General features: G+C 45.0%; 1 protein-coding gene and 1 long non-coding RNA gene across 10 annotated transcripts in view; one reads left to right on the top strand and one right to left on the bottom strand.

Moving 5' to 3' along the window:
- The window catches only part of LOC133059732 (uncharacterized), a 23,902-nt gene extending 9,572 nt beyond the window's left edge, over positions 1 to 14,330 (bottom strand). For 5 of the 6 annotated variants that reach the window (XR_009693611.1, XR_009693613.1, XR_009693612.1 and 2 more), the window contains exons 1-4: positions 14,193 to 14,330; positions 12,307 to 13,413; positions 4,764 to 4,813; positions 3,473 to 4,595 (exon numbers count right to left, since the gene is read on the bottom strand). This is a non-coding gene — a long non-coding RNA (uncharacterized LOC133059732). Of the gene's footprint in view, positions 1 to 3,472; positions 4,596 to 4,763; positions 4,814 to 5,426; positions 5,601 to 12,306; positions 13,414 to 14,192 lie in introns of all 6 variants that reach the window. The other variant, XR_009693610.1, reaches the window with a different exon arrangement.
- On the top strand, positions 13,656 to 24,012 carry LOC133059719 (BOLA class I histocompatibility antigen, alpha chain BL3-7-like). Of its 4 annotated transcripts, none has more exons than XM_061147225.1 (8): positions 13,656 to 13,851; positions 14,165 to 14,582; positions 14,725 to 14,909; positions 15,792 to 16,067; positions 16,185 to 16,289; positions 16,715 to 16,747; positions 16,887 to 16,934; positions 22,024 to 24,012. In XM_061147225.1, exons 1-8 carry the CDS (start codon positions 13,671 to 13,673, stop codon positions 22,041 to 22,043), a joined length of 1,266 nt encoding a protein of 421 aa, XP_061003208.1. In that variant the 5' UTR covers positions 13,656 to 13,670; the 3' UTR covers positions 22,044 to 24,012. The 4 variants fall into 4 exon arrangements, with proteins under 4 accessions (XP_061003208.1, XP_061003211.1, XP_061003210.1 ...); XM_061147228.1 differs by lacking the exon at positions 22,024 to 24,012 and adding an exon at positions 17,098 to 17,407; XM_061147227.1 differs by lacking the exon at positions 22,024 to 24,012 and having other exon boundaries at positions 14,165 to 14,434; positions 14,634 to 14,909; positions 16,887 to 17,023.

The following is a 24,012-nucleotide window of genomic DNA, read 5'->3' as shown; positions in this document are numbered from 1 at the left end:
TAGGAATTTTAAAATATTGAATTTAAGGGAGAAAAATCAGCCTCCTGACCCCAGGGAACAGGTGTGACCCTCATAGCTAGACCTCAGAGTTACTTGAAGCTGGTCTGGTGCTCACAGCTATGCCATGTTGTTTTCTTTGGAATAAATCATTTTATAAAATAGAAACATCAAATGAGGATACACTGAAATCATAATAAAGGGAAACAAAACAAGACAACACTATACATAATTTCATTTAAGCACAGAGAAACAGGGCACTGTGCAAGTCAGAAAGTACTGAACATCTCCCTATCCTGGGTAACACGACTAATGGTTGCAAATGCTCCTTTATCCTTGCTCTAGCCTGCCCTCTTTATAGATGTGATTGATTGGGACGCCCAATCATGTAATTGACCATGCTTCCTGGCAATACTCAGTTTGGAGTAAACCCCTCTTTTCTCCAACCAAAGCCCAAATCACACAATAACACATTCTTTCTTATACCCTCACTCTAAGATGCCTTGTGGTTCCCCACAGTGTGCATTCTCCCTGGCTGTATCAAGTAGTAAACACAGTGTGTTCAACTAGGTGTGTTCCTAGTGGTCTTTCGGTGAAGAATATCGACACATGCTAATATTTTGTCTATCAGAGTTTTTAGGTGTCTTTAAATTTGATTATGGACACGTGTTTGCATGCTTGTGAAAATTCTTCATTCAACAACTGTGATAATTTTATATATATCTTCATTTAGGTAGAGATGATGAGGAGAGTGGGGTCCAAGGGTAAAAGGAAACAAAAAACTGAAATTGGGGGTAAGTATCACTTTACACACCCTATGGGGAGGAATAATAGGTAAACAATTCAAAGGTGGTGGGAATTCTAAGGTTTTCATCTTCTGTTTTATATTTTTATAATTTTGCAGGACCAACAGGGTATTTTATAATGGGGTATTCAATAAATACCTTCTTGTGTCTAAGTGAAGACATAAGTGCTTGCTTATGTTTACCAGGTTAACAGAAATGACATCAAGAGTCTCAATGTAATGTAGATAAGAAATAGCTCCAATAATGAGTGTTTTTGAAAACTGATGACCTTGAGGTGATAAATTATGTTTAGGTTAATGATGTTAAAGAAAGTGAAAGTGTTAGTCACTCAGTGGGTCTGACTCTGCGACCCCATGGACGGTAGCCCGCCAGACTCCTCTGTCCATGGAATTTTTCAGGCAAGATTACTGGGTGGTAGCCATTCCCTTCTCCTGGGGATCTAGGGATCAAACCCAGGTCTCCTGCACTGGAGGCAGATTAAATTTTCTTGGGCCTGCCATATTTTACAGTAATGTCTAAGACCCACCTAACTAAATGTATGAAGATAATTTCAATGTACTTCAATCTATAAGTCATACAGTATCTTGGGAGAATGAAAACTAAACCACTTAGATATGCTCTGTCAAATACAGTAGCTACTAGCCACATATGGCTATTTAAATTTAAATTTAATTAAATAAAAATTCAACTACTCAGTGATGTTAGCCACATTTTAAGTGCTCGATAGCCATATAGAGCTAGCACCTACCACGTGAAAAGTGCAGACCTACAACTTGAGTAGCACTGTTATTGATGATGATAGTGGGCCTCAAGTAAGGTACATTAGACACATTTAAAACCAAGAGCCAATATTATTTCTCACACAGATTACATCAGATTTATTTCTGGGATATGGATAAATATTAAGCTGGTACCAACAAATCCAAAATGGGTCAGGAATGAATTTCTCTCTTGTGCCTTCAGGCACAAACTATTCCCAGTTCCAAAGGGGAAACACCTGTCTCCCAAGTCCCTTCCTAGATGGAGACACTGGCATCAAATTCCTAGGGGTAAGTTCTCTTTCAGATGAACCAAGAGGCAGAGCCCTAATAAGTAAAAGTTGGGAAGCATGGAGTCCAGTTCAGGAAGAGGGAGTCTAGGAGTGAAGAGGAGGCAGAGAGGTGGGTGCTAACTTGTAGTCTCCCTGCTTTACTAAGAACAGTAGTTCTCAAACTGTGATCTGTGGAACCCTTGAAGTCTCTGAGACCCTTCTATGGGATCCATGAGGTCAAAGCTATTTTCATAACATTACCAAAAATTTATTTACCTTTTTCTTTTAAATATGTATTTCTTATTTTGGCTGCACTGGATCTTCACTGAGGCATGAGGGATTTCTCTAGTTGCAGAGCATGGGCTTTAGGCTCAGCAGTTGCAACTTGAAGGTTTAGTTGTCCTTTGACACATGGGCTCTCAGTTCCCCCACAGGGATCAAACCCTTGTCCCCTGCATTGGAGGGCCACTTCATAACCACTGTTCCACCAGGGAAGCCCCTACCTTTTTCACTGTGTTGACATTTACACTAATGTAAAAGTTAGCAGAAATTAGCCTATTTTAACAAACAGCAATAGCAGTTATGAATTCTTCACCACAATTTAATTGAAGAATAAAAAAGCAAGTTTCACTGAAAAATATCCAGGTTGTAGTATTAAAAATTATTGTTTCTACAGTCATCATTCTTGAGTCCACATTTTAGAATATCTGATAGGATGAAATGGGAAATACACATAAAATACTTCTGCTCCATTTTAAAGTACTATGTCCCAAGGAAAATAGTTTTTCTGAGCTGACATAGCTTTTTTTTATGGAATACTATTTTCACTTTAAGAATGAAGAACAGGAAAGCTATGATTTTTTAGATTTAGTTATTTGGCATAATGAACATGAGTTTCTCCCTAGCAGGAAATCAACTTACAATATTTATTGCCAATGATAAAATGCAAGCTCTCATTAGAAAATTAATCTTGACAGCTTCCCAGTACTGACAGACTTTTCTAGTGTAAGCTGTGGTGACACTAACAAATGTGATTGTTTGATAACCTTAAACATCAACACTCTAAAATCTATACAACTTGGTAAAGCAATGCATTACTTTAAAAAAAATCATGAATTGATACAATATTCATTCAATGTACAAAACAGACCTATGGACTCTTACACAACAGATTTGGAAATATTCAGTTATAGTTTCAAGTTCCACACTGCAAAATATTATTTATGAAACCTAACACTTGTGTAGTTTTAGTGTTGTATCAAAGATGAGTAGCCATAATTATCTGAAAATGTTATTCAAAATACTTCCCTTACCTATATTTGTGTGAGGCTAGATTTTTCTCATTTAGAAAGAATGTAAAATCTAGAATGTAAAATCTTCTCACTATACTATTTCATTTTTGAAAAGAGATTTTTCATAAAAATATTTCTTTTAATGTAATGGGTTATTAATATTACAACTGGATCAACCGATTTCTGTTGTTTCAATTTCTAATATGGCCAGATATATTATATATGTGTGTATATATATATATAATACTCACAGATATAACACAAATAAGTGATACTATCTTTGAGGTCCCAAGTCGTATAGTCATACACTGATTCTGAAACCAAAAGTTTGTAAACTTCTGACTTACAGGGTCCTCCAGGCGGTAGGAGAGTGGTCAGGGCAAAGTCCCAGGTCCCTGGGCAAGGCTCTCAGGGTCTTAGGCCAGAAGGTGATGTCTGGACGGGGGAGTCAAACCTCAAGGGATTCCCCACCTCCCTGGGGTTTCTCTTGCTCGCCGCCCAAACTGTGTCGGGTCTTCCTGCCCGGATACTCATGACGAGGTCCCAGTTCTCACTCCCATTGCGTATCCGGTTTCTAGAAGCCAATCAGCGTCCACTCCTGGCTTCAGGGTCTTTACCGACCAGCCCGGCCTGATTTTCTCAGGCTCAGATGGTAGGGGCCTTAGGAACTCAAGCAGTCCGCAGCTCTTACGGTCTCGGTCTCGGGGTCTGACCAAGATCTGGGAGAGGGGGATTCTGCAGCGGGAGGAGCGCTGCCTGCTGCGGCGCAGGACCTCCAAAAAAGGCAAATTCCCCGCACACGGCCCAGACTCCACACTTATTTGGGCTAAGAAGACTCCTGCAGCGATTTGTTCTATATTTTTTTTTTCGGGCTTTCGCCAGAACCAGCTGAATCTACGCAACTGGAGGCCTGGTTCAGCTGTGGCCTGTGGGGCCCTGGGAAGCCTCCCCTCTGGGACCCATGACCCCAAACCCTGGGTCATTCTCGGAGCCAGAAATTAGATTTGGGTACAGGAGCTCAGAACCTTTTCATTTCATGGTTTGGAGGTGGAGGGATCAGGCCTGAGGGATCCAGACAGCAGGTCTCTCTCTATTAAGTCCATGAAGGGGATGAAGAGTCAGGAGGCTAGGGTCCTCGGCTCTTAGAACTGGGAGGAGAAGAAGGCACCCTGAAGGTTTCAGAGGGTGGGGAGGGTGATGCTTGGACCGGAGGGTCCACCCTTGGTGTCCTTGGTATGGTGTTGTATGTCTGGGGAGGGGGAATGTCGCTTTCATGTCTCAGGAAAATGTTAGGGGGACCCACGGCCCAGACTCATGGTTGATCTCCTTGTCACCCTTGTGGCCTCCAGGCTCCAGTTCACATCCTGTCCTTTGATCTCCAGGAAGCATCTTCATGGCCGGCAGCCGGACAGGTCTCTTTTCCAGGCTCTTGGGCCAGTGTATTTGGCACAGTGGTCCCTGCTGTCTCAGCTCATAAAGAAAGGATGTCTAAGTAGCCCCCGACTGTGAGCTGAGGATGGGCTCTGCCTTCCTTAAGTCTCCCTGTCCCTCCCCCTCCCCCAGCATCATGTGTGTGGGGTGTAGAGTGGGGACTGGCGTGGGAGTATTTTTCTGGAAGAGAGGAATTCCTTTACTCACCTCTGCTGTCTCTTTTCCCTTCTTTCACGTGTATTTGAGTCATGTCATATCTGTAATTACAGAAAAATACCAAAAACAGAAGTATAATTTCCCAGCAAAATATGGAGCTGACACTGTGTGATTATCATCCAGGTGGAAAATAGAGCCTCTACCAGCACCCGGGCCAGAAGCCCCTGTGTCTCTCACCACATACACCCCACCTCCCTGCATAGGTATCCACTAAGTGACCGTCCCTAACTCCTCTCCTTTCTGGCCCCTCCCCTCCACTCCTGTGGCCTCCATCTCATAATGTCACTGTTTCCTCCTTCTCCAGGAGCCTCCCCATATTTCTAGGGGATCTCTCCTCTTCCTCCTCCCCACTTCCTCCTCCTCCTCCCCGCCCCCCAACTCTTATACCCCATCCTAGGGATAGAGGTTCCAGAGTTGATTCCCTGGAGGAAGACTCTATAACCTTGTCAGTGGCCAGAAGAAATGACAAGTACTTGGGGTTCAAGGTCTCATCCCTTGATGACTAGAACACCCTGTATGTTTGTGAGCTCCACCCTGGACCTGGGAACCAGGTGTTACAGCCTTGATATCTGATCCCCGCTGAGGCCAAAGTCTTTGGTTATTTAGTGGAGAGAGAAACATCCATGTCAGCGTGTATTTTGGAAAACAACTCACACTTTGAACTTGACACTAGACGGACACCAGCTTGTGTGCACAGCACTGACCCACCGCTGGGAGCCTAAGGAGAGCCTGGGCAGGTCTCTGGGAAGGAGTTCAGAGGGGAGTGCAGGTGTCCAGGCATCAGCCTTGTGGCCAGACGGGGGCATGACCACTCTTCCCTCTCCAGTTCTGCACAGGGAAGGCAGAGGGTGCATTGTGGTCTGAGTCAGACAGAGAGGGCTGCCCTGGTCCAATGAGGGATTGAAGATGCTTTCTGAGCAGCTCTGGGGTCAGGCTCAGGGTTTAGGCAGGGATTGGAGGAGAGAAGACCCCAGGAGCCCTCCCTGTATCTCAGGTTTCCATCTTTCCTCTCCATGTCTCCTCTCTGCAGCTCATTGATGAAAGACCCTGGTAATCTCAAAGTCAGTAATTGATTCTTGACTCCCTGTTTGTTTCTGGTTGATATTAAAATGTGTTTTAATTTTAGTATAGTTTGCGATTTACAAAAAAGTAGCAAAGTTAGCACAGAGTTACTATATATCCCACACTCAGTGTCTCTATGGGAACATCTTATACCACCATCATACATATGTTACAGCTAATGACCATTATTTGATCCAATGTTACTAAACTCCAGAATTTATTTGAACTTCATTAGTTTTCCTTTAACCTGATCCAGGATCCTATCAAAGACACATATTATGTCTCCTTCAGGTTCCTCTGGCTGTGACAGTCACACAGACTTCTCTTGTTTTTGATGACTTTGATGTTTTGGGGAGCACTGCTCAGAGACATAGTAGAACATCTTTCGATTTGACTGGAGCAAAGGGTTTTGGGGAAGAGGACCACAGAGATGAGTGACATTCTCCAGTCACCAACGGTGTACACTGTCCACTTGGATATGACTAATAAGTTCACCTCATCACCTGGCTAAGGTAGCATTTCCCAGGTTTCTCCTTGTGAACGTCTATTTTTACTTCCCCACATTCCACACTATAGTCTTTAGAAGGAAGTCACCATGCACAGCCCACACTTAAGCGGTGCTCTTCTATCAACAAGTGTTGCAAGGGGTTGTGCAAAAATAAGTTTTCAAATGAGTTGAACAAGTACTAGATTGATGAATAGACTGGATGGAGAGTCTCTGAGTAGCTTCAGAAGAAACTGCTGATTCATTTCTAGTGGCCGCGCTGCTTCCTATTCCTGCCCCAGTGAGTGAGGGTTTCTGCTGCACCATGTCTTGGTCAGCACTTGGCATCACCTGTTCTTAGATTCTAGATATTCTATTAGGTGTGATGATACATTACTGTCATTTTTTAATTTACATTTCCTAAAAACATAAGATGTTTAGTGTCGGGAGCCGCCGGGATGCTCCCAGTCCGTGACAAGGTCACCGGACGAGAGAGGAACCTACAAGGCAGCTCTTCCTCACACGGGGCTGCCCCGGGGGCCCAATATGTCCCCTCGGGAATCACCAGGATGTGCTCGGGCCGGGACAAGGTCACGGGATGAGAAAGGAATCTGCAAGGCAGCTCTTCCCCTCAAGGTTGTCCTGGGGGCCCAGCATGTCCCTTTCCTCCTTCTGTCTTACTGTTATTGGGCTTTCTATTAATTTTTGGAAATATAATATATAGTAATAAGGCCTCCCTGGAAAAATCCAAGCCTTTTTGGAAATGCTCAAGATTGCTCTGGCTCAGGACACGACCATAAACATCAAGCCAAAACAAAAGACAAGACCACAGGTATAGTTTGGCTGCTTGCTTAAAAGGTTATAACGTCCTAAAATAGAAAAGAGTAGCGGCATTTAGATTTAGAAGTAGATATACTGCTTCAGTTTACTTACTCCTTGGTTGAGAGGGTTTTCATTATTGCTATTTCCTTGCTGCTATTTGTCCATTGTTTCCCTTTCTTTAAACAACATGGGATATTATGGGTATTTTTGTAGAATTAGAAAATGGGATACATAGGATTTCAATAGAAGATTTATATTAACCAGCTTCACTGCCATTATCTCACTATTAATAGAGGTGTTTCGCTGCTTTAGAGGTGTTTTTGTTGTTTAATAGTTAATCATTGTAAATTGAGGTTTTGTGGTTTCAGGTAAAGAAAAATATCAAGGTTTTTCTCATGGTACTATTCTCAGAAATGTCAAACATGTTACTGTGACCCTACCCATGTATTGTTTTATTGTCCAAAGAATTTACACTATACCTGAGATTTGTAGAACATTGTTTTGTTAGAATGAAAATGTTAGGCCATTGAGGCAAGAAGATTACGTACGGGACATTCAAGAGAAAACCCTGTAATCATAAATGTTCCAGATGAATACATAGGGGAAAAACATGGAGAAGAAAAATATTGACAGAAGCACAAAACCAATATCTGATGTAATATGTGGTGACTTAAGGGGGAGGTGACGTTCGTTCTATAAAAACTGAGCTGTCCTAAAAATAAAAAAAGAGCTACCTCTTCTACACAACCTTCTGTGTGTGTCTGTCTTCTTCCTCGCTGACACCAGTCACCCCTTGGGTATTCCTGGACCCGCTGGGGCTGGACCCCAACCGTTTAGCATCTTTTCATATGCATTCCCATTGTTATGTCTTTCTGAAGAGGTGTCTGTTCAGACTTTATTTTTAGAAGGTTACTGGTTATTGTTTGTTGAGATTAAGAGTTCTATGTGTATTTTAAAAGAAGTCCTTTATTAGATACGTGAATTTGCAATGATTTTTCCCAGGCTGGGGCCTGAGTTCTCATACTGACATAGCAATATTCATTAATGAACAAATAGATTTTTCTGGGATGGAAAAATGAGAAATTTCTAACTGCAATCATTTCTGAGTAGAGGACATGAGTGAGTGGGGAATGAAGGGAAGAACATGAATTATTTATTTTTGTATATTCTTAAGTATCTTTTCAATTCTCTTGTGTGCTGGTAAATAATGCTTTCAAAAATTACAGGGGATTAAAAATCCCTTACATTAGTAAACACTTGACAGATCACCTTCAACTCAGACACTAGGATGTACATTCTGATCCTCTAGCTAGGCTGGTGCTCTAGTCTGCCCTCCCTACAGGGAAGACTCACTGAGATGCCCAGTGATAGAAATACCCCCACTTCCTAACAACAACCAATCAAAGTAAGCCAGTCTTGCATTTGAAAGTGAAAGTGAAAGTCACTCAGTCGAGTCCGACTCTTTGCATAGTCCATGGGATTCTCCAGGCCAGAATACTGGAATGGGTAGCCTATCCCTTCTCCAGCAGATCTCCCCAACCCAGGAATTGAACTGGGTTCTTCCTCATTGCAGGCAGATTCTTTACCAACTGTGGTATCAGGGAAGCACAGTCTTGCATAGATGCCCCTCAAATTCACCCAGCCAAACTCCACATCCTGTATGTCAGCAGTCCTCAGCAATTTTGGCACCAGGAATTGATTTCATGGAAGACAATTTGTCCACAGACCAGGGGAGGGGGGAATAGTTTCAGGATGACTCAAGCACATTACATTTATTGTACATTTTATTTCTAATCTAATGTTGGCACTGATCTGACAGGAGATAACAGCCCAAGCCCAGAGCTTGGGGGACCCTCTGCTGTATATGTTCTAACACATCACAAGAGATGCCATGGTCCCTGATGCTGTGTGATCTCCCTTGCTGTATTCAGTATAAATCCAACTTGATTGCTCACAGCTTTGCTCCTGTTGGTCTTTGACTGAAGAACATTGAGACATGTTACCTGTTTGCCAAAAATTTTGATGTGTCTTTCCATCAGAATAGGGGCATATGATTGTATCTTGTGAGTGTCTGCTTGACATGGGAAGATTTATGTGTTTTCATGGCTTTTCATCTGTGGGTCATAAAATGCTTCATTCCACAGGAGTAAAAACTTCATGTATATTTTTGTCTAGGAGAGAGGTGTCCAAGGGTGAAGGGAAACAGAACTGATTGAATTTGGAGAGAAAGTATAGCAGGAGTAGTAAGTAAAAAGTAATAAGGTGGTGGATTCTAATGTTACATCTTTTGCTTCATAACTTTACAAGTATGTACAAGTCCTATGAAATATTGATATCTGTTGTGTTCAGCTGATAACTTCTGTGTGTCCTTGTGTTTACCAGGTTAAGAAAAACACCAAGAGATCAAGGATTATACCCATTTATCATTATCGGACAACTAGCAGTGATGGGCAGTTTTGAACACTTATGACCTTAAGGTGATAAACTTTGGTTTGGCTAATGTCTGAACACTCTATCTGTTAAAATACACATTAAAGAAACTTTCAGAACATGCTGTATTTTGAAGATATATCTAAGACCTGCACAGACAAATCCATGACCTCAATATTAAGATTATTTTAGTATGTATCAACCTATGAGTCAGAGAGTATCTTTTAGGGAAAGAGACAGCAGATTAATTAACAACATTCTAGATATGCACTGACCAATATGCTAGCTAGTAGCCACATATTACTATTTAAATTAAATAAATGTGCCCAGCACAACAGACACTTTAAGGTGCTAAGTAGCCTCATGTAGCTACTGGCTACCTAACTGGACAGCATAGACATAAAACAATTCTTTCACCACAAATGTTCTGTTGGAATGGACTGCTCTTCATGATTTGTGGGCCTCAAGTCAAGTGCATTAGACCACGTGAGATGCTGCTGCTGCTGCTAAGTCGCTTCAGTCGGGTCCGACTCTGTGCAACCCCATAGACAGCAGCCCACCAGGCTCCCCTGTCCCTGGGATTCTCAAGGCAAGAACACTGGAGTGGGTTGCCCTTGCCTTCTCCAATGCATGAAAGTGAAAAATGAAAGTGAAGTCACTCAGTCGTGTCTGACTCTTCACAACCGCATGGACTGCAGCCTACCAGGCTCCTCCGTCCATGGGATTTTCCAGGCAAAAGTACTGGAGTGGGTTGCCATCGCCTTCTCCTCCATATGAGATGAAAGGGCCAATATTATTTTTCTTAGACACTCTGTCAGATTTCTGTCTGGGATATGAATACATATTAAGCTGGTGTGTAACAAAATCAAAGTAGGTTATGAGTGGGTCTGGCGCCTTCAGGTACAAACTGTCCCCAGTTCCAAAGGGGAAACACCTGTCCCCCCACCTCCCTTCCCAGACTGAGGACACTCTCTGGCATCACTTTCTAGGGGGTGAGTTCTCTCCTAGAGGAGCCCAGGGGCAGGGCCCTCAGTTAAGTTTGGGGAGGTAGGGAGTCCAGCTCAGAAAAAAGCATTTTCCAAAATAAAGAGGAGGCAAAGGCAGGGATCAGTTGAGAGACGCCCTGGTTCATTCAGAATAGCAGTTCTCAGAGTGTGGCCTGTGGAACCCTTGATGTCACTGAGACCCTTTCATGAGATCCCTGAGGTGAAACCTACTTTCATAGCATCGCTCAGATATTATTTGACTTCTCACTATGTTGACATTTGCTTTACTGTATCACTTAGCAGTAACGGACTATGGTAGCAAACTGCACTAGTAATTATTTTCACCAAAGCATTCTTGTAGAAAAAAAGAAAACCAATAATCAGGTTTGCTTTAAAACATCCAGAATGACACATTAACAATTCTTATCTGTCCTTAATAAACCAAAATGGAAAAAAATATGAAAAAATATATATATATACACATGTATAAGTGAGTCACTTTGCTGTACAGCAGAAATTAACATTATAAATCAAATATCCTTCAATAAAATAAATTTTTTAAAAAGTAAATAAAAATGCTTGTTTCCTAATTATTATTCTTAAATACACATTATAAAAGTATCTTCTGTGATGACATGGAAAGTGTACTTCGAGCACTTCTACTACATTTCAAAGTCTTATGGCCCAAGAAAAAATTCTGTTTGCTCTGAACTACCCTCTTTTTCATGAAAAACAACTGTTCTTGAAAGAATGAATGAGCAGAAAGATCCGTATAATTTAGTGAAACAATGTATTACTTTGTAAAAATCTTGTATTAGTACAAGAGATGTTCAATGAGCAAAATAGGCTTATGGATTTTAATGTAACAGAATAGAAAATACTCAATGATATTGTTTCTGGTTCACTGCAGAAAAAACCTTTGAGAAACTACAATTTGTATAGTTTTACTTTTGTATCCAAGATGAACATCCACAATTATCTGAAAAGATTATTAAAAAAATACTACTCCTACCTATGTGTGGGTTTTTTCAGTTTCACAGACTTCAATCAAAATAACAGATTCAATGCAGACGCAAACCTGAAAAACCAGTGATCTTCTAGTGAAAGACACAAGAAAGATACTTGGAAAAAATGTAAAAAGCTCTATGCTTCTCACTACCCTGTTTATTCTGGGAACTAGTTATTCATATTAAACACATGGGTTGTTAATAGCCAGCCCTTAGGACTTCCCTGGTGGCTCAGACGGTAAAGCATCTGCCTACAATGTGGGAGACTCGCGTTCAATCCCCGGGTTGGGAAGATCCTCTGGAAAAGGAAATGGCAACCCACTCCTGTACTCTTGCCTGGAAAATCCCATGGACAGAGGAGCCTTGTAGGCTAGATTCCATGGGGTCGCAAAGAGTCGGACACAACTGAGCGACTAAACTTTCTTTCTATTAATATTATTCTAAATAAACAAACAATAATCTTTAAAGTGTATTATTTGTAGTATGGAAAATATGCATAGAAGTGGTCACATAATACTATCCTTAGGGTCCTCACTAATTTGTAAGATTGTGTAGATACTTTAATCAAAATCGCAAACAGCCCCAGAGCTAGGACTCAGGGAGACAGGGGAAGAAAGAGCTCTCAGAGGAGAGCTCAGTTCAGTTCAGTCGCTCAGTCATGTCCGACTCTTTGTGACCCCATGGACTGCAGCATGCCAGGCCTCCCTGTCCATCACCATCTCCTGGAGCTTGCTCACACTCACGTCCATCGAGTCAGCGATGTCATCCAACCATCTTATCCTCTGTCATCCCCTTCTCCTCCTGCCTTCAATCTTGCCCAGCATAGGAGTCTTCTTCAATGAGTCAGTTCTTTACATCAGGTGGCCAAAGTATTGGAGCTTCAGCTTCAGCATCACTCCTTCCAATGAATATTCAGGACTGATTTCCTTTCAGATCGACTGGTTTGATCTCTTTGCAGTCCAAGGGACTCTCAAGAGTCTTCTCCAACACCACAGTTCAAAAGCATCAATTCTTCAGTGCCCAGCTTTCTTTACAGTCCATCTGTTATATCCATACCTGACTACTGGAAAATACATGGCTTTGTCTAGATGGACCTTTGTTGGCAAAGTAATGTCTCTGCTTTTTAATATGTTGTCTAGGTTGGTTGTAGCTTTTCTTCCAAGTAGCCAGCATCTTTTCATTTCATGGCTGCAGTCACCATCTGCAGTGATTTTGCAGTCCAAGAAAATAAAGTCTGTCACTGTCTATTGTTTCCCCATCTATTTGTCATGAAGCAATGGGACCAGATGCCATGATCTTAGTTTTCTGAATGTTGAGCTGGAAGCCAACTTTTCCCTCTTCTCTTACACTTTCATCAAGAGGCTCTTTAGCTCCTTTTTGCTTTCTGCCATAAGGGTGGTGTCATCTGCATTCTGAGGTTATTGATATTTCTCCTGGCCATCTTTATTCCAGCTTGTGCTTCATCCAGCCCAGCATGTCACATGATGTACTCTACATGTAAGTTAAATGAGCAGGGTGACAGTATACAGCCTTGACATCCTCCTTTCCCAATTTGGAACCAGTCTTTTGTTCCAAGTCCAGTTCTAACTGTAGCTTCTTGACTTGCACACAGTTTTCTCAAGAAGGCAGGTGAGGTGGTCTGGTATTCCCATCTCTTGAAGAATTTTCCACTGTTTGTTTTGACCCACACAGTCAAACGCTTTGGCATAGTCCATAAAGCAGAAGTAGATGTTTTCTCTCTTGATTATTCCGTGATCCAGGGGAGGTTGGCACTTTGATCTCTGGCTCCTCTGGCTCTTCTAAATCCAGCTTGAACATCTGAAGGTTTGGGGTTTAGGTTCTGTTGAAGCCTGGTTTGGAAAATTTTAAGCATTACTTTGCTAGCGTGCCACATGAGTGCAATTATTGGGTAGTTTGAACATTCTACCTAGCAGGAGGGGAGGGATCAGGGCAAAGTCCCAGGTCCCTGGAGGGCGAGCCGCTCCGCATCTCATAGTCAAGGGCGGTGTCTGGGGCTGGGACGCTCCCTGTTGGGGATTCCCCGTCTCCCCGAGTTTCACTTTCTCTCTCACAACCTGTGTTTAGCCCTCCTGCCTGGACACTCGTGATGCGGCTCCAGTTCTCATTGCCACTGGGTGCCCCGTTTCTAAAAAACCAATCAGCGTCTCCGCGGTCTCCACCGACCCGCCCAGATGCTTCTTCCCAGACCCAGAGGCTGCGAGTCATGGGGCCGCGAACCCTTCTCCTGCTCCTTTCGGGGATCCTGGTCCTGACCGAGACCCGGGCTGGTGAGTTCGGGGTCGGGAGGGAACGGCCTCTGCGGGGTGGGTCGAGGGGACCTCCCGGGAGTCTGAGGGGCAGTAACCCAGGGACTGAGCGACCCCAACGCCCCTGCCCAGACCCGCCCCCTCCCCGGGTCCCGGCCTGTCCGTCCCTTGCTTCCCGACCCCTCCTTTCTACCCCTTTCGAAGATCGGGCCGGTTCTCGACCTCTTCCATCTCACTGGCCCTACGCCCCCCCGCCCTCCCGGCCCCATCACCTCGGACCCGGGATCCGCGCCGGGAGGAGGTCGGCCCGAGTCTCACCCCTCCCCGCCCCCAGGCTCCCACTCCCTGAGGTATTTCCTCACCGCCGTGTCCCGGCCCGGCCTTGGGGAGCCCCGCTTCATCACCGTCGGCTACGTGGACGACACGCAGTTCGTGCGGTTCGACAGCGACGCCCCGAATCCGAGGATGGAGCCGCGGGCGCTGTGGGTGGAGCAGGAGGGACCCGAGTATTGGGATCAGCAGACGCGGATAGCCGAGGACGTCGCACAGAGTTTCCGAGCGAACCTGAACACCCTGCGCGGCTACTACAACCAGAGCGAGGCCGGTGAGCAACGTGGGCCCGGGTCCAGGTCACGACCCCCATCCCCAGGGACCGGCGGGGTCGCCCCGAGTCTGCAGGTCCGAGGGTCACCCCAACACTGCGGAACACGCCCGGCACCCCCACCCGGGAGGAGCCGCAGGGACTTGACCAGGTTTCATTTTCAGTTTGGGTTTAATCACCGCGGGTGGTCGAGGGGGGTCAGGGTCTCACACCCTCCAGTGGGTGTACGGCTGCTACGTGGGGCCGGACGGGCGTCTCCTCCGCGGGTACGAGCAGCTCGGCTATGATGGCAGAGATTACCTCGCCCTGAACGAGGACCTGCGCTCCTGGACCGCGGCGGACACGGCGGCTCAGATCACCAAGCGCAAGTGGGAGGCGGCAGGTGTTGCGGAGGAACACAGGAACTACCTGGAGGGCGGGTGCGGCGAGTGGCTCCTCAGATACCTGGAGAACGGGAAGGACACGCTGCTGCGCGCAGGTACGAGGGGCGCGGGGCCTCCCTGATCTCCCCTCGGGCTGGAGCTGGCTTCCCACGAGGAGAGGAAAATGGGGTCCCTGTGGGAACAGCGCCCCAGGTTGTTGTCTGGAGAGCGAGGAATGCCCAAGTTTTCATATTCTGTACAAGACAGTCACCAGTGGTCCCACTTCTCTGAAGGACAATTAAGGAATCCAGTGTCTTTGAGGAAGAAGCAGGAAACAAACCATCCCTGAAATAGCTGGTCAGCAGTGCCCCTTGACCCTGGCCACCATCTTGTGATCCATGACTTTCTCAAAACATGTTCTCACCTTGAGAGCATCTAAGGAGGCCTGACTCCAGCTTTTCTGAGTCATTCAGCCTCCACCAGTCTGTATCCTCCCCCTCAGATTTTTAGACCTCCTATCCTAGTCTCTCATTCTAGAAATTTCCAAGGACTAATATAGATCATCCCTGATCTCTGATTTGAGGCTGTTATCTAGCTCTTGTGTTGCTTTTTTCAACACCATGGTCTTGAATGTTCCATAGCTCAGAGGGTAAAAAAAGTCCATAATACATCTGGGGATCTGATGTACAGCCTGGTGACTATAGTTAATAATAATCCTGTATTGTATACTTTAAAATTGATCTTAATCATTCTCATCACCCCTGTCAAACAGACACACAGATAAGGTAAGTTGATGGATACATTAATTACCTTCACAGTGTAGACATATATGAAAGCAACATGTAGCACACTTTAAATGTGTACAGTTTTTGTTAAGTATATGTCAGTAAAGCTGGGGGAAAAATCACTGTTCTGTCCTTTCTCAGGATGGTCACATGATGCTGCTTCAGTGACCCATGGAGGTAACACAAACTGTGAATTTTCTGATTCTTCCTCAGACCCTCCAAAGGCACATGTGACCCATCACCCCATCTCTGACCGTGAGGTCACCCTGAGGTGCTGGGCCATGGGCTTCTACCCTGAGGAGATCTCACTGACCTGGCAGCACAGTGGGGAGGACCAGACCCAGGACATGGAGCTTGTGGAGACCAGGCCTTCAGGGGACAAGACCTTCCAGAAGTGGGCGGCCCTGGTGGTGCCTTCTGGAGAGGAGCAGAGATACACATGCCGTGTGCATCACGAGGGGCTTCAGGAGCCCCTCACCCTGAGATGGGGTAAGGAGGGCCGTGGGGCTGGAGCTTCCTTCAGATAAAGCAGGAGCCCTTCAGGACTCAGTTCAGCAAGGTCAGGACTCAAGCTGAGGTCAGGGCCTCATCCCTTTTCCTCCACAGAACCTCCTCAGACCTCCTTCCTCACTGTGGGCATCATTGTTGGCCTGGTTCTCCTCATGGTGGCTGTGGTGGCTGGAGCTGTGATCTGGAGGAAGAAGCGCTCAGGTAGGGAAGGGAGGGAGGGATCTGAGTTTTCTTGTCTCACTGGGGGTTTCAAGCCCAGGTAGAAGTTTACCTGCCTGGTTACTGGAAAGTATGCTCCACAATGCATGGAGTATGGAGCTGATGCTAGCATTTTGCTTTTCTAAAGCATGTGTGAAAATGAAAGAGAAAATTTTCACCTTCCTAATTCCAGTTGGGGACCAGGTTTCCAGCACTTGAAGGTCAGAGGGAGATCCTTGCTGAGGACAGACCTCCAGGAGGGCAGATGACTCAGTCCTTACACGTTTCCTTTCTCTGTGTTCCTGATCCTATCATGAGTTTTGAGCACAGTTCCAGAAAGTTCTCTGGGGTCCAGGACTAGGGGTTCCTCTAGGGTCTCATGACTCAGCCTTCTTCCTGGCCTCTCATGTGATATTTTCTTCTCACAGGTGAAAAAGGACGGATCTACACCCGGGCTGCAAGTAAGTATGAAGGGGATGATTCCTGAGACCCTTGTGAGGGTGCAGACAGGAGGCCCTGGGGGACTCACCCTCCTCAAAGTTCCTTCTCTAGTTTCTCTCCTGTGGGTTCCGACCACATCCTGGTCTTGTTCTTCCCCAGGCAGTGACAGTGCCCAGAGCTCTGATGTGTCTCTCACGGTTCCTAAAGGTGAGATCCTGGAGGGTCTAGATTGGAAGGGGGATTGGGGCAGAGGGGACACATTGGGCAGCTGGGATCTTTGAGTGGGACATGTGAGCATGTGGGGGGCTGTGGAGAATGTGAGTGCTTACATGACCGACCCGAACTGGTTCCTGATTCTTTTCTCTCACAGTGTGAGACAGCTGCCTTGTGGGGACTGAGTGATGCTCGGTCCTGCTTTGTGACATCAGATCCCAGGACCCCTCTTTCTGCAGCTGCATCAGAATGCATCTGTGCTCCTATTAGCGTAACGTGAGGAGATGGGGAGACTGCCCACCCCTGCCCACCACAGCATCTCCCCACCCTGACCTGTGTTCTCCTCCCTCATCCACTGTCCTGCTCCAGCAGAGACGAGGCTGGGCCGTCTGAATCCATGTCTGCTTCATGTGCACTGAGTAATGATGTTATATTTCCTTTTTGGAAATAAAATCTGTATATATGAATTTGTTTTTTCTAATTAGTGCCATGAAACGGGATCAGATAATAAAAGTGAGGATTTCTAATATTTGAAAGAGGAAATAAATTGAAACACTGAGAACTTTCCAGATCCATCCACATTTGCTGTGCTGAGTCAGCTGCAGGAGGGACAGGAGGAGGCTGTGAGGAGCTGAGTGTGGACAGGGCCTGTGCGCAGTCAGTGATCAGGGCCTGGTGGGCATGCACGCACTGCCCATGCACTGCCTGTGGTCATCCTGGACTACGTCCCCTTCTCCATTCCTTTGTCCTTGTCCTTTCAGTAAATCCTTGTCCCACCAAGGACCTGTGATCATGGACTCAGAAGTCACCTGGGCCTTGTTGTATCTCCAGGACCATGGGCAGGGTGCATTTCTTAAACAGTCAGCCTAGGATTAGGCCTTGGACCAATCCTTAGCTCTTGTCATTTTTTTAATGTGTTTATATTTTGCTTATTTAGTTATTGCTATTAGTGGTGGTGGTGTAATAACTGTTTTCTTCATGTGTAGAGTCCTGGTCTCATTCTTCTCCGGGTGACCCCATCTCTGACAGCAGCAGGGGTCACCTTGCCTGTCATTGTCCCCACAAGTCCAAGGGGTTCGTGCATACAGGATTCTCAGTGGTTCCAAGAGAGAAATTTCAGAGTCATCCAGCTCTTGCCCTCCTTCTAGAGATTTTGCTGGATTCTTCTTTCCAACTTTTCTCCATTTTTTAAAGGAACCACATTCTGGAACTTGCAAAGAGGAGGGACCCAATACTTTCATATCTTGACTTAATCCTTGCTGGATTTCTCTCATCTCTGCTGTCTGCCCCCTCTTCTGTCCTTGCATCTTCTAAGGCTACTGTTGGCTCCCATCTCAACTCATGGGTTTAGAAAGCAGAGTCTAATAAAATCACAGCAGGTTGACTATAGGAGCCGGGAGAGAAGGATCTTCCTTTCTGAAGAGATAAAGAGTCTTGTGTGTGGTGTGCAGGTTGATTGGTGTGGGAGGGAAGGGAGATCAGCCTTTGTGAGTAAAATGCAGGCAGTATTGAGGGCAGTGCGAATGGATGTTGTGCTGTAACTGCCACGAGACAGCATGTGGCCTGATGTCACATTAATAAAGACACTGTATCTAGAATAGGGAAGTGCTTTACTGACCATTCATTCAACTGATATTTGTTATGTGACAGAGACATGACACCATCTTTTGCATCTAGGAGAACTCAATGAACTAACAACAGACAAACCTTGTCCACCATGTGCGGTGTGTTCTAGGGAAGGGGGCAGAGCATGTACTATCAGCCTAGTAAGTGAGGGAAGTGTTTCCCTTAGAGGTTGGTAAGTGCTCTGAGGACAGTGACCCAGAGTATAAGTGTGTGGGGACAGAGAAGGTGGCTGTGTTACTAGGGTGGACAGTGGGCCTCTTTGAAAAGGTGACCTTTAAGTAAAGATGTGAAGAACGAAGGAATGTCCACAAGGACACCTAGGGGAGGTTCTCGCCAGGCAGTGGAGCCTCCATTGCAAATGCACGAGGGCAGGAGGGTGTCTGTGTTCAAGGGAGAGCCAGGAGGCAGCTGTGGCTGAAGGAAAGGAATTGCCCTGACATCCCATGTCCGGCCAGATCCTGTGGGCCTCCAGGGTGTTAGAAGGAGGTTGATTTTATCTCAGTAACCTATGGAGTTATAGGATGTTATGAACAGAGGAGGACCTGGTGTGACTGCTCTCTAGAAGCGTCAGTCAGGCTGCTGTGCAGAGTCAGGAGGTGATGGTTGAGGGAGGGGTAGAGGAGCTTGTAGGAAACAGCGCAGGGTCCAGGGTGGGGATGCTGGTGCTTGTCCGGGGTGTGAGCAGGGAAGATGATGGGGAGTGAGTGGATTCATGATCTATTCCAAAAATGCATTTACAGCACTTCCTAGTGGATTAAATCTGAGTTATGAGAAAGAGTGAAGGAGGACAGCAAAATTTGAGATTTGCAAGTAAGCATATGGGGTGCCTACTGTGGAAGTGAGGGGACTCTGGAAGGAGCATATTTGAGGAGGCATCACCATCATCATTTTGTTTAGGAAAGTGGCAACTGAATTGGGTTTACTCATCTAGGGTTTAGGTGAGATGACTCGACTGGAGAAATAGATGGAAGAGGTGACGCTATATAACTGATGTTTAAAGCCTTGAGAACAGATGAGGTCACAGATGAAGGGAGAATTGGCTACAGAAGCAGAAGGGCTAGGACTGAATCCTGAATCCCTCATGCTATGGGAACTGATTAGACCACACACCTGCGCAGACGGCACCATTCTGACACCGTCTCTAGATGGCACGTGGAAAGGGGTCCTGAAGGACATGAAGGAATGTCCTTCACCTGCACTCCTCTTAGAGACAGAAGGTCTGGAATAGACTTATAACACGGTTGGTGCTGATCTTCTGATCACACATTTCAGAGCAAGAACACAGATCTGGATTCCCACCTGGCTGTGCACCGCCTCCCCTTACGGCTTGTTCATAATAGATTCCCAGACTCCGTGCCCTACACTCTGAGATGGTGGATCTGGGAAGAGTCCTGAATATTTTGTAACAATCTCTACAAGCAGTCCTGAGCAGACTGGGATCCACTGACATTAAAGATCAGAGAATGATTAAGGTGGGGAGGGGTCTTAAACACACATTTAAATGTTTTCTTCCTGAAAGGAAAAAGACAAAACATTAGGTGTGAGTTACATGTTGTTTCTGCCGTGTGCTATCATCAGGCTGAAAATTTAGGAAGTGATTATCAGCTCACCATAAAGAGAGTCTCTGAGTTGCTAAGAGAGTAGATCTAAATTTTCTCCACACATGCAGAAGAAGTAATTATGTGACATGATTCAGTTGTCAGACAAAGCTATGGTGGTGATTATTTTGCAGTATAGAAGTGTATCAAATCAGCAACTGTACATCATAAACCGACTCAATATTGTATATCAATCATAATAAAGCGGAAGGAAAAGTCTCTGAGTCCTTGCTCTCTGAGATTTCCCTACATGTATTCTTAGGTAGTCTGGGTGGGGAAAAAAAAATTTCGAATTGTTCTAAATGGAACAGAGAGAGGCACACTTGTGGTTTGGGGTTTATTTCAGGGAAAACCACTGACCAGCCCTGAGGCACAGACGAGAACAGAATCCTCACCCCACCCGGGTCAGGTCCCACACAGGAACCCCTTCCCCTCACGTGAGCACAGACACCACTCTTCACAGCACCGTCAGCCCTGATGCTGGACAATGGACCCTGTGGCTGGACCTGCTCTCTGCTGCTCTGACGCCTGGACGACACACGGCCGCCTCTGCCACGCGTGCCATGTGTGCCTAAAGCATCCGGTGCGGTTCCCGTCTCTCTGTGGCACCATGTCCTAAGTGAGAGTCCAGCATGTGGTCACCTGCCTGGTGGGGCCTCAGCCTCTTTCTACCTGCAGGAATACTTAGGAAGCAAGGTTTTCTGTCTAATGGAGGAAGGTGTCTCCCTTCTACCAAGATCATCAAGTGTGAAATTCCCCTCATTTGGGGAGAGGGTACAGATTCTGGGGTTGGAGAAGGAGACTGAAGGATGGGGAAAGAATGACAAATTCCAATTTTTTTGAGAAGTGATCTAGGTCAGAGCTTGGTCTGCTACATTGTAACCAGTCAGGTTGGATGAATGAATCAATGAAAGTTCTTTCAACTTCTTCTGTGGTTGCGTTATGAGGGCCAGTTCCTGTCCACTCTAGTTTACACTCTCAGATTAGGGGAGTGCACTTCTGAGTGATGAAATGATTACTCAAAATGTCCTCCAGCTTGCCGTTGTCTCTTTCCAGGCTTAAAAAAGAAGATCTATAAGTCTTCATGGGACCCATACATATATACTGACATTTTATTGCATGTTAACGTTTGTACCTTAGGCAATGCCAAAGAACGTTCAAACGACTGCACAATAGCACTCATCTCACATGCTAGCAAAGTAATGCTCAAAATTCTCCAAGTTAGGCTTCAACCTAGAACTTCCAGATGTAAAAGCTGGATTTAGAAAAGGCAGAGGAACCAGAGATCAAAGTGCCAACATCCGTTAGATCATAGAAAAAGCAAGAGAGTTCCAGAAAAAGATCTACTTTTGCTTTATTGACTACACCAAAGCCTTTCACTGTGTGGATCACAATGAACTTGGAAAATTCCTCAAGAAATGAGAATACCAGAACACCTTACCTGCCTCCTGAGAAACCCATATGCGGGTCAAGAGGCAACAGTCAGAATTGGACATGACACAACAGACTGGTTCCAAATTGGGAAAGGGGTACGTCAAGGCTATATATTGTCACCCTGCTCATTTAACTTATATGCAGAGTGAAAAGTGAAACTGAAAGTGGCTCGGTCGTGTCTGACTCTCTGCAACCCCATGGACTGTCCATGGAATTCTCTAGGCCAGAATACTGGAGTGGGTAGCCTTTCCCTTCTCCAGGGCTTCTTTCCAACCCAGGAATCAAACTGGGGTCTCCTGCATTGCAGGCAGACTCTTTACCAGCTGAGCCACAAGGGAAGCCCAAGAATACTGGAGTAGGTAGCCCATCATTTCTCCAACGGATTTTCCCAACCCAGAGTCAAACTGGGGTCTCCTGTATTGCAGGTGGATTCTTTACCAACTGAGCTACCAGGGAAGCCCTATATGCAGAATACATCATGCAAAATGCTGGGCTGGATGAAGCACAAGCTGGAATCAAGATTGCAAGGAGAAGTATCAATAACCACAAATACGCAGATAACACCACCCTTATGGCAGAAAGCAAAGAGGAACTGAGGAGCTTCTTGATGAAAGTGAAAGAGGAGAGTGAAAAAGTTGGCTTAAAACTAAACATTCAGAAAACTAAGATCATGGCATCTGGTCCCATCAGTTCGTGGCAAATTAATGAGGAAACAATGGAAACAGTGACAGAGTTTATTTTGGGGGCTCCAAAATCACTGTAGATGGTGACTGCAGCCATGTAATTGAAAGATGCTTGCTGTCTGGAAGAAAAGCTATGGCCAACCTAGATAGCATATTCAAAACCAGAGACATTACTTTGTCAACAAAGGTTCATCTAGTCAAAGCTATGGTTTTTCCAGTAGTCACGTAGGGATGTTAGAGTTGGACCATAAAGAAGGCTGAGCGCCAGAGAATCGATGCTCTTGAACTGCGGTGTTAGAGAAGACTCTTGAGAGTCCCTTGGACTGCAAGGAGATCATACCAGTCCATCCTAAAGGAAATCAACCCTGAATATTCATTGGAAGGACTGATGCTGAAGCTGAAGCTCCAATAATTTGGCCACATGATGGGAAAAACTGACTCATTGGAAAAGACCCTGATGCTGGGCAAGATTGAAGGCAGGAGGAGAAGGGGATGACAGAGGATTAGAAGGTTGCATGGCATCACCGACTCAACGGATATGAGTTTGAGCAAGCTCCGGGAGTTGGTGATGGACAGGAAATCCTGCTGTGCTGCAGTCCATGGGGTTGCAAAGAGTTGGATATGACTGAGTGACTGAAATGAACTTTTGTATTTCTTTGTATATGCATTTTTATGGGGAAAGTATCTATAAAATTGATCAATTTACATGTGACCCACCCAAAAGTCTTTTAAGTACTAGTTTAGACACCAAGCTATAATCTCTATTCCATGAGGACTAATAATCCAACAGTCTTAGCAGATCCAATGACATGATAAAAATGCTCGTCTTTTTCTTGGCAATTACCATTCTGGGTCAAGATAAGTTAGTTTACTTGCTTATGTTCACTTGCAATGTCTGTATGTTTCTTATTGTGAGCTGATAACAAGCATGTCACAAACCAGCACAGGCTTACAGAAGAGATAAAGTATCTTTTGTTTCGATAGACTTGTATTCTGACAGCTACCCTGGTGCCAGAAAAATAGCAGGATTGAAAAATTAAGCCTTGGAGATTCCATTTTTAGTAACAGGGTTGGCCTGGTTTTAAGGCTTACTTGTCCAGTGAAAACAAATAAAAATAATAGATTTAGTATAAAAAGCTTCCATAAGCACAGTACCAAGAGAATCAATGTTTAGGCCAAAATATAAATGTGGGTAATATTTCAGAGGGAGAAGTTGTTTTTATCCTTAAGGCATTAGCCAAATCTGGGAAAAATCTTACCTTTGGTTTTCTGAAGCTTATGAGCTGTAATAGGAAATGTAATCCAGAGATTATTCATGTGGGGAGCATAGGTGACATCCCCTCCTTGAAAATTCAGAAACCAAGAGTCATATCCTCAGAGAGGATGTGGAGAGTTTGGAACCATGGAACCAGCTAGTGGGAATATAAAATGGTGTTGGAAAACAGCCTTGAAGTTCCTCCAAGTTTGAATCTAGCGTTACTCTAGGACTCATAAATTCCATTCCTAGGTATTTACCTTGGAGAAATGAAAATGGTAGTCTACACTACCATGTTTATAGCTGACATTCATAGCAGCGTTAATCATGACAGTCAAACAGCAGAAATAACTCAGATCTCCATCCCTTCATGAATGAATTAGTAAAAGTGGTACAAACCTGCCTTGGAAAATTATTTGAAAATGAAAAGAAGGAAGTACAGACATCTAGTACATGGATGCCTAGTGTGGGTGAAC

Source organism: Dama dama, chromosome 7 (assembly GCF_033118175.1).
Source record: "Dama dama isolate Ldn47 chromosome 7, ASM3311817v1, whole genome shotgun sequence".
NCBI lineage: Eukaryota > Metazoa > Chordata > Mammalia > Artiodactyla > Cervidae > Dama > Dama dama.
Note: the sequence above shows the minus strand (reverse complement) of the source record. Positions and strands in the feature narration are given on the sequence as shown.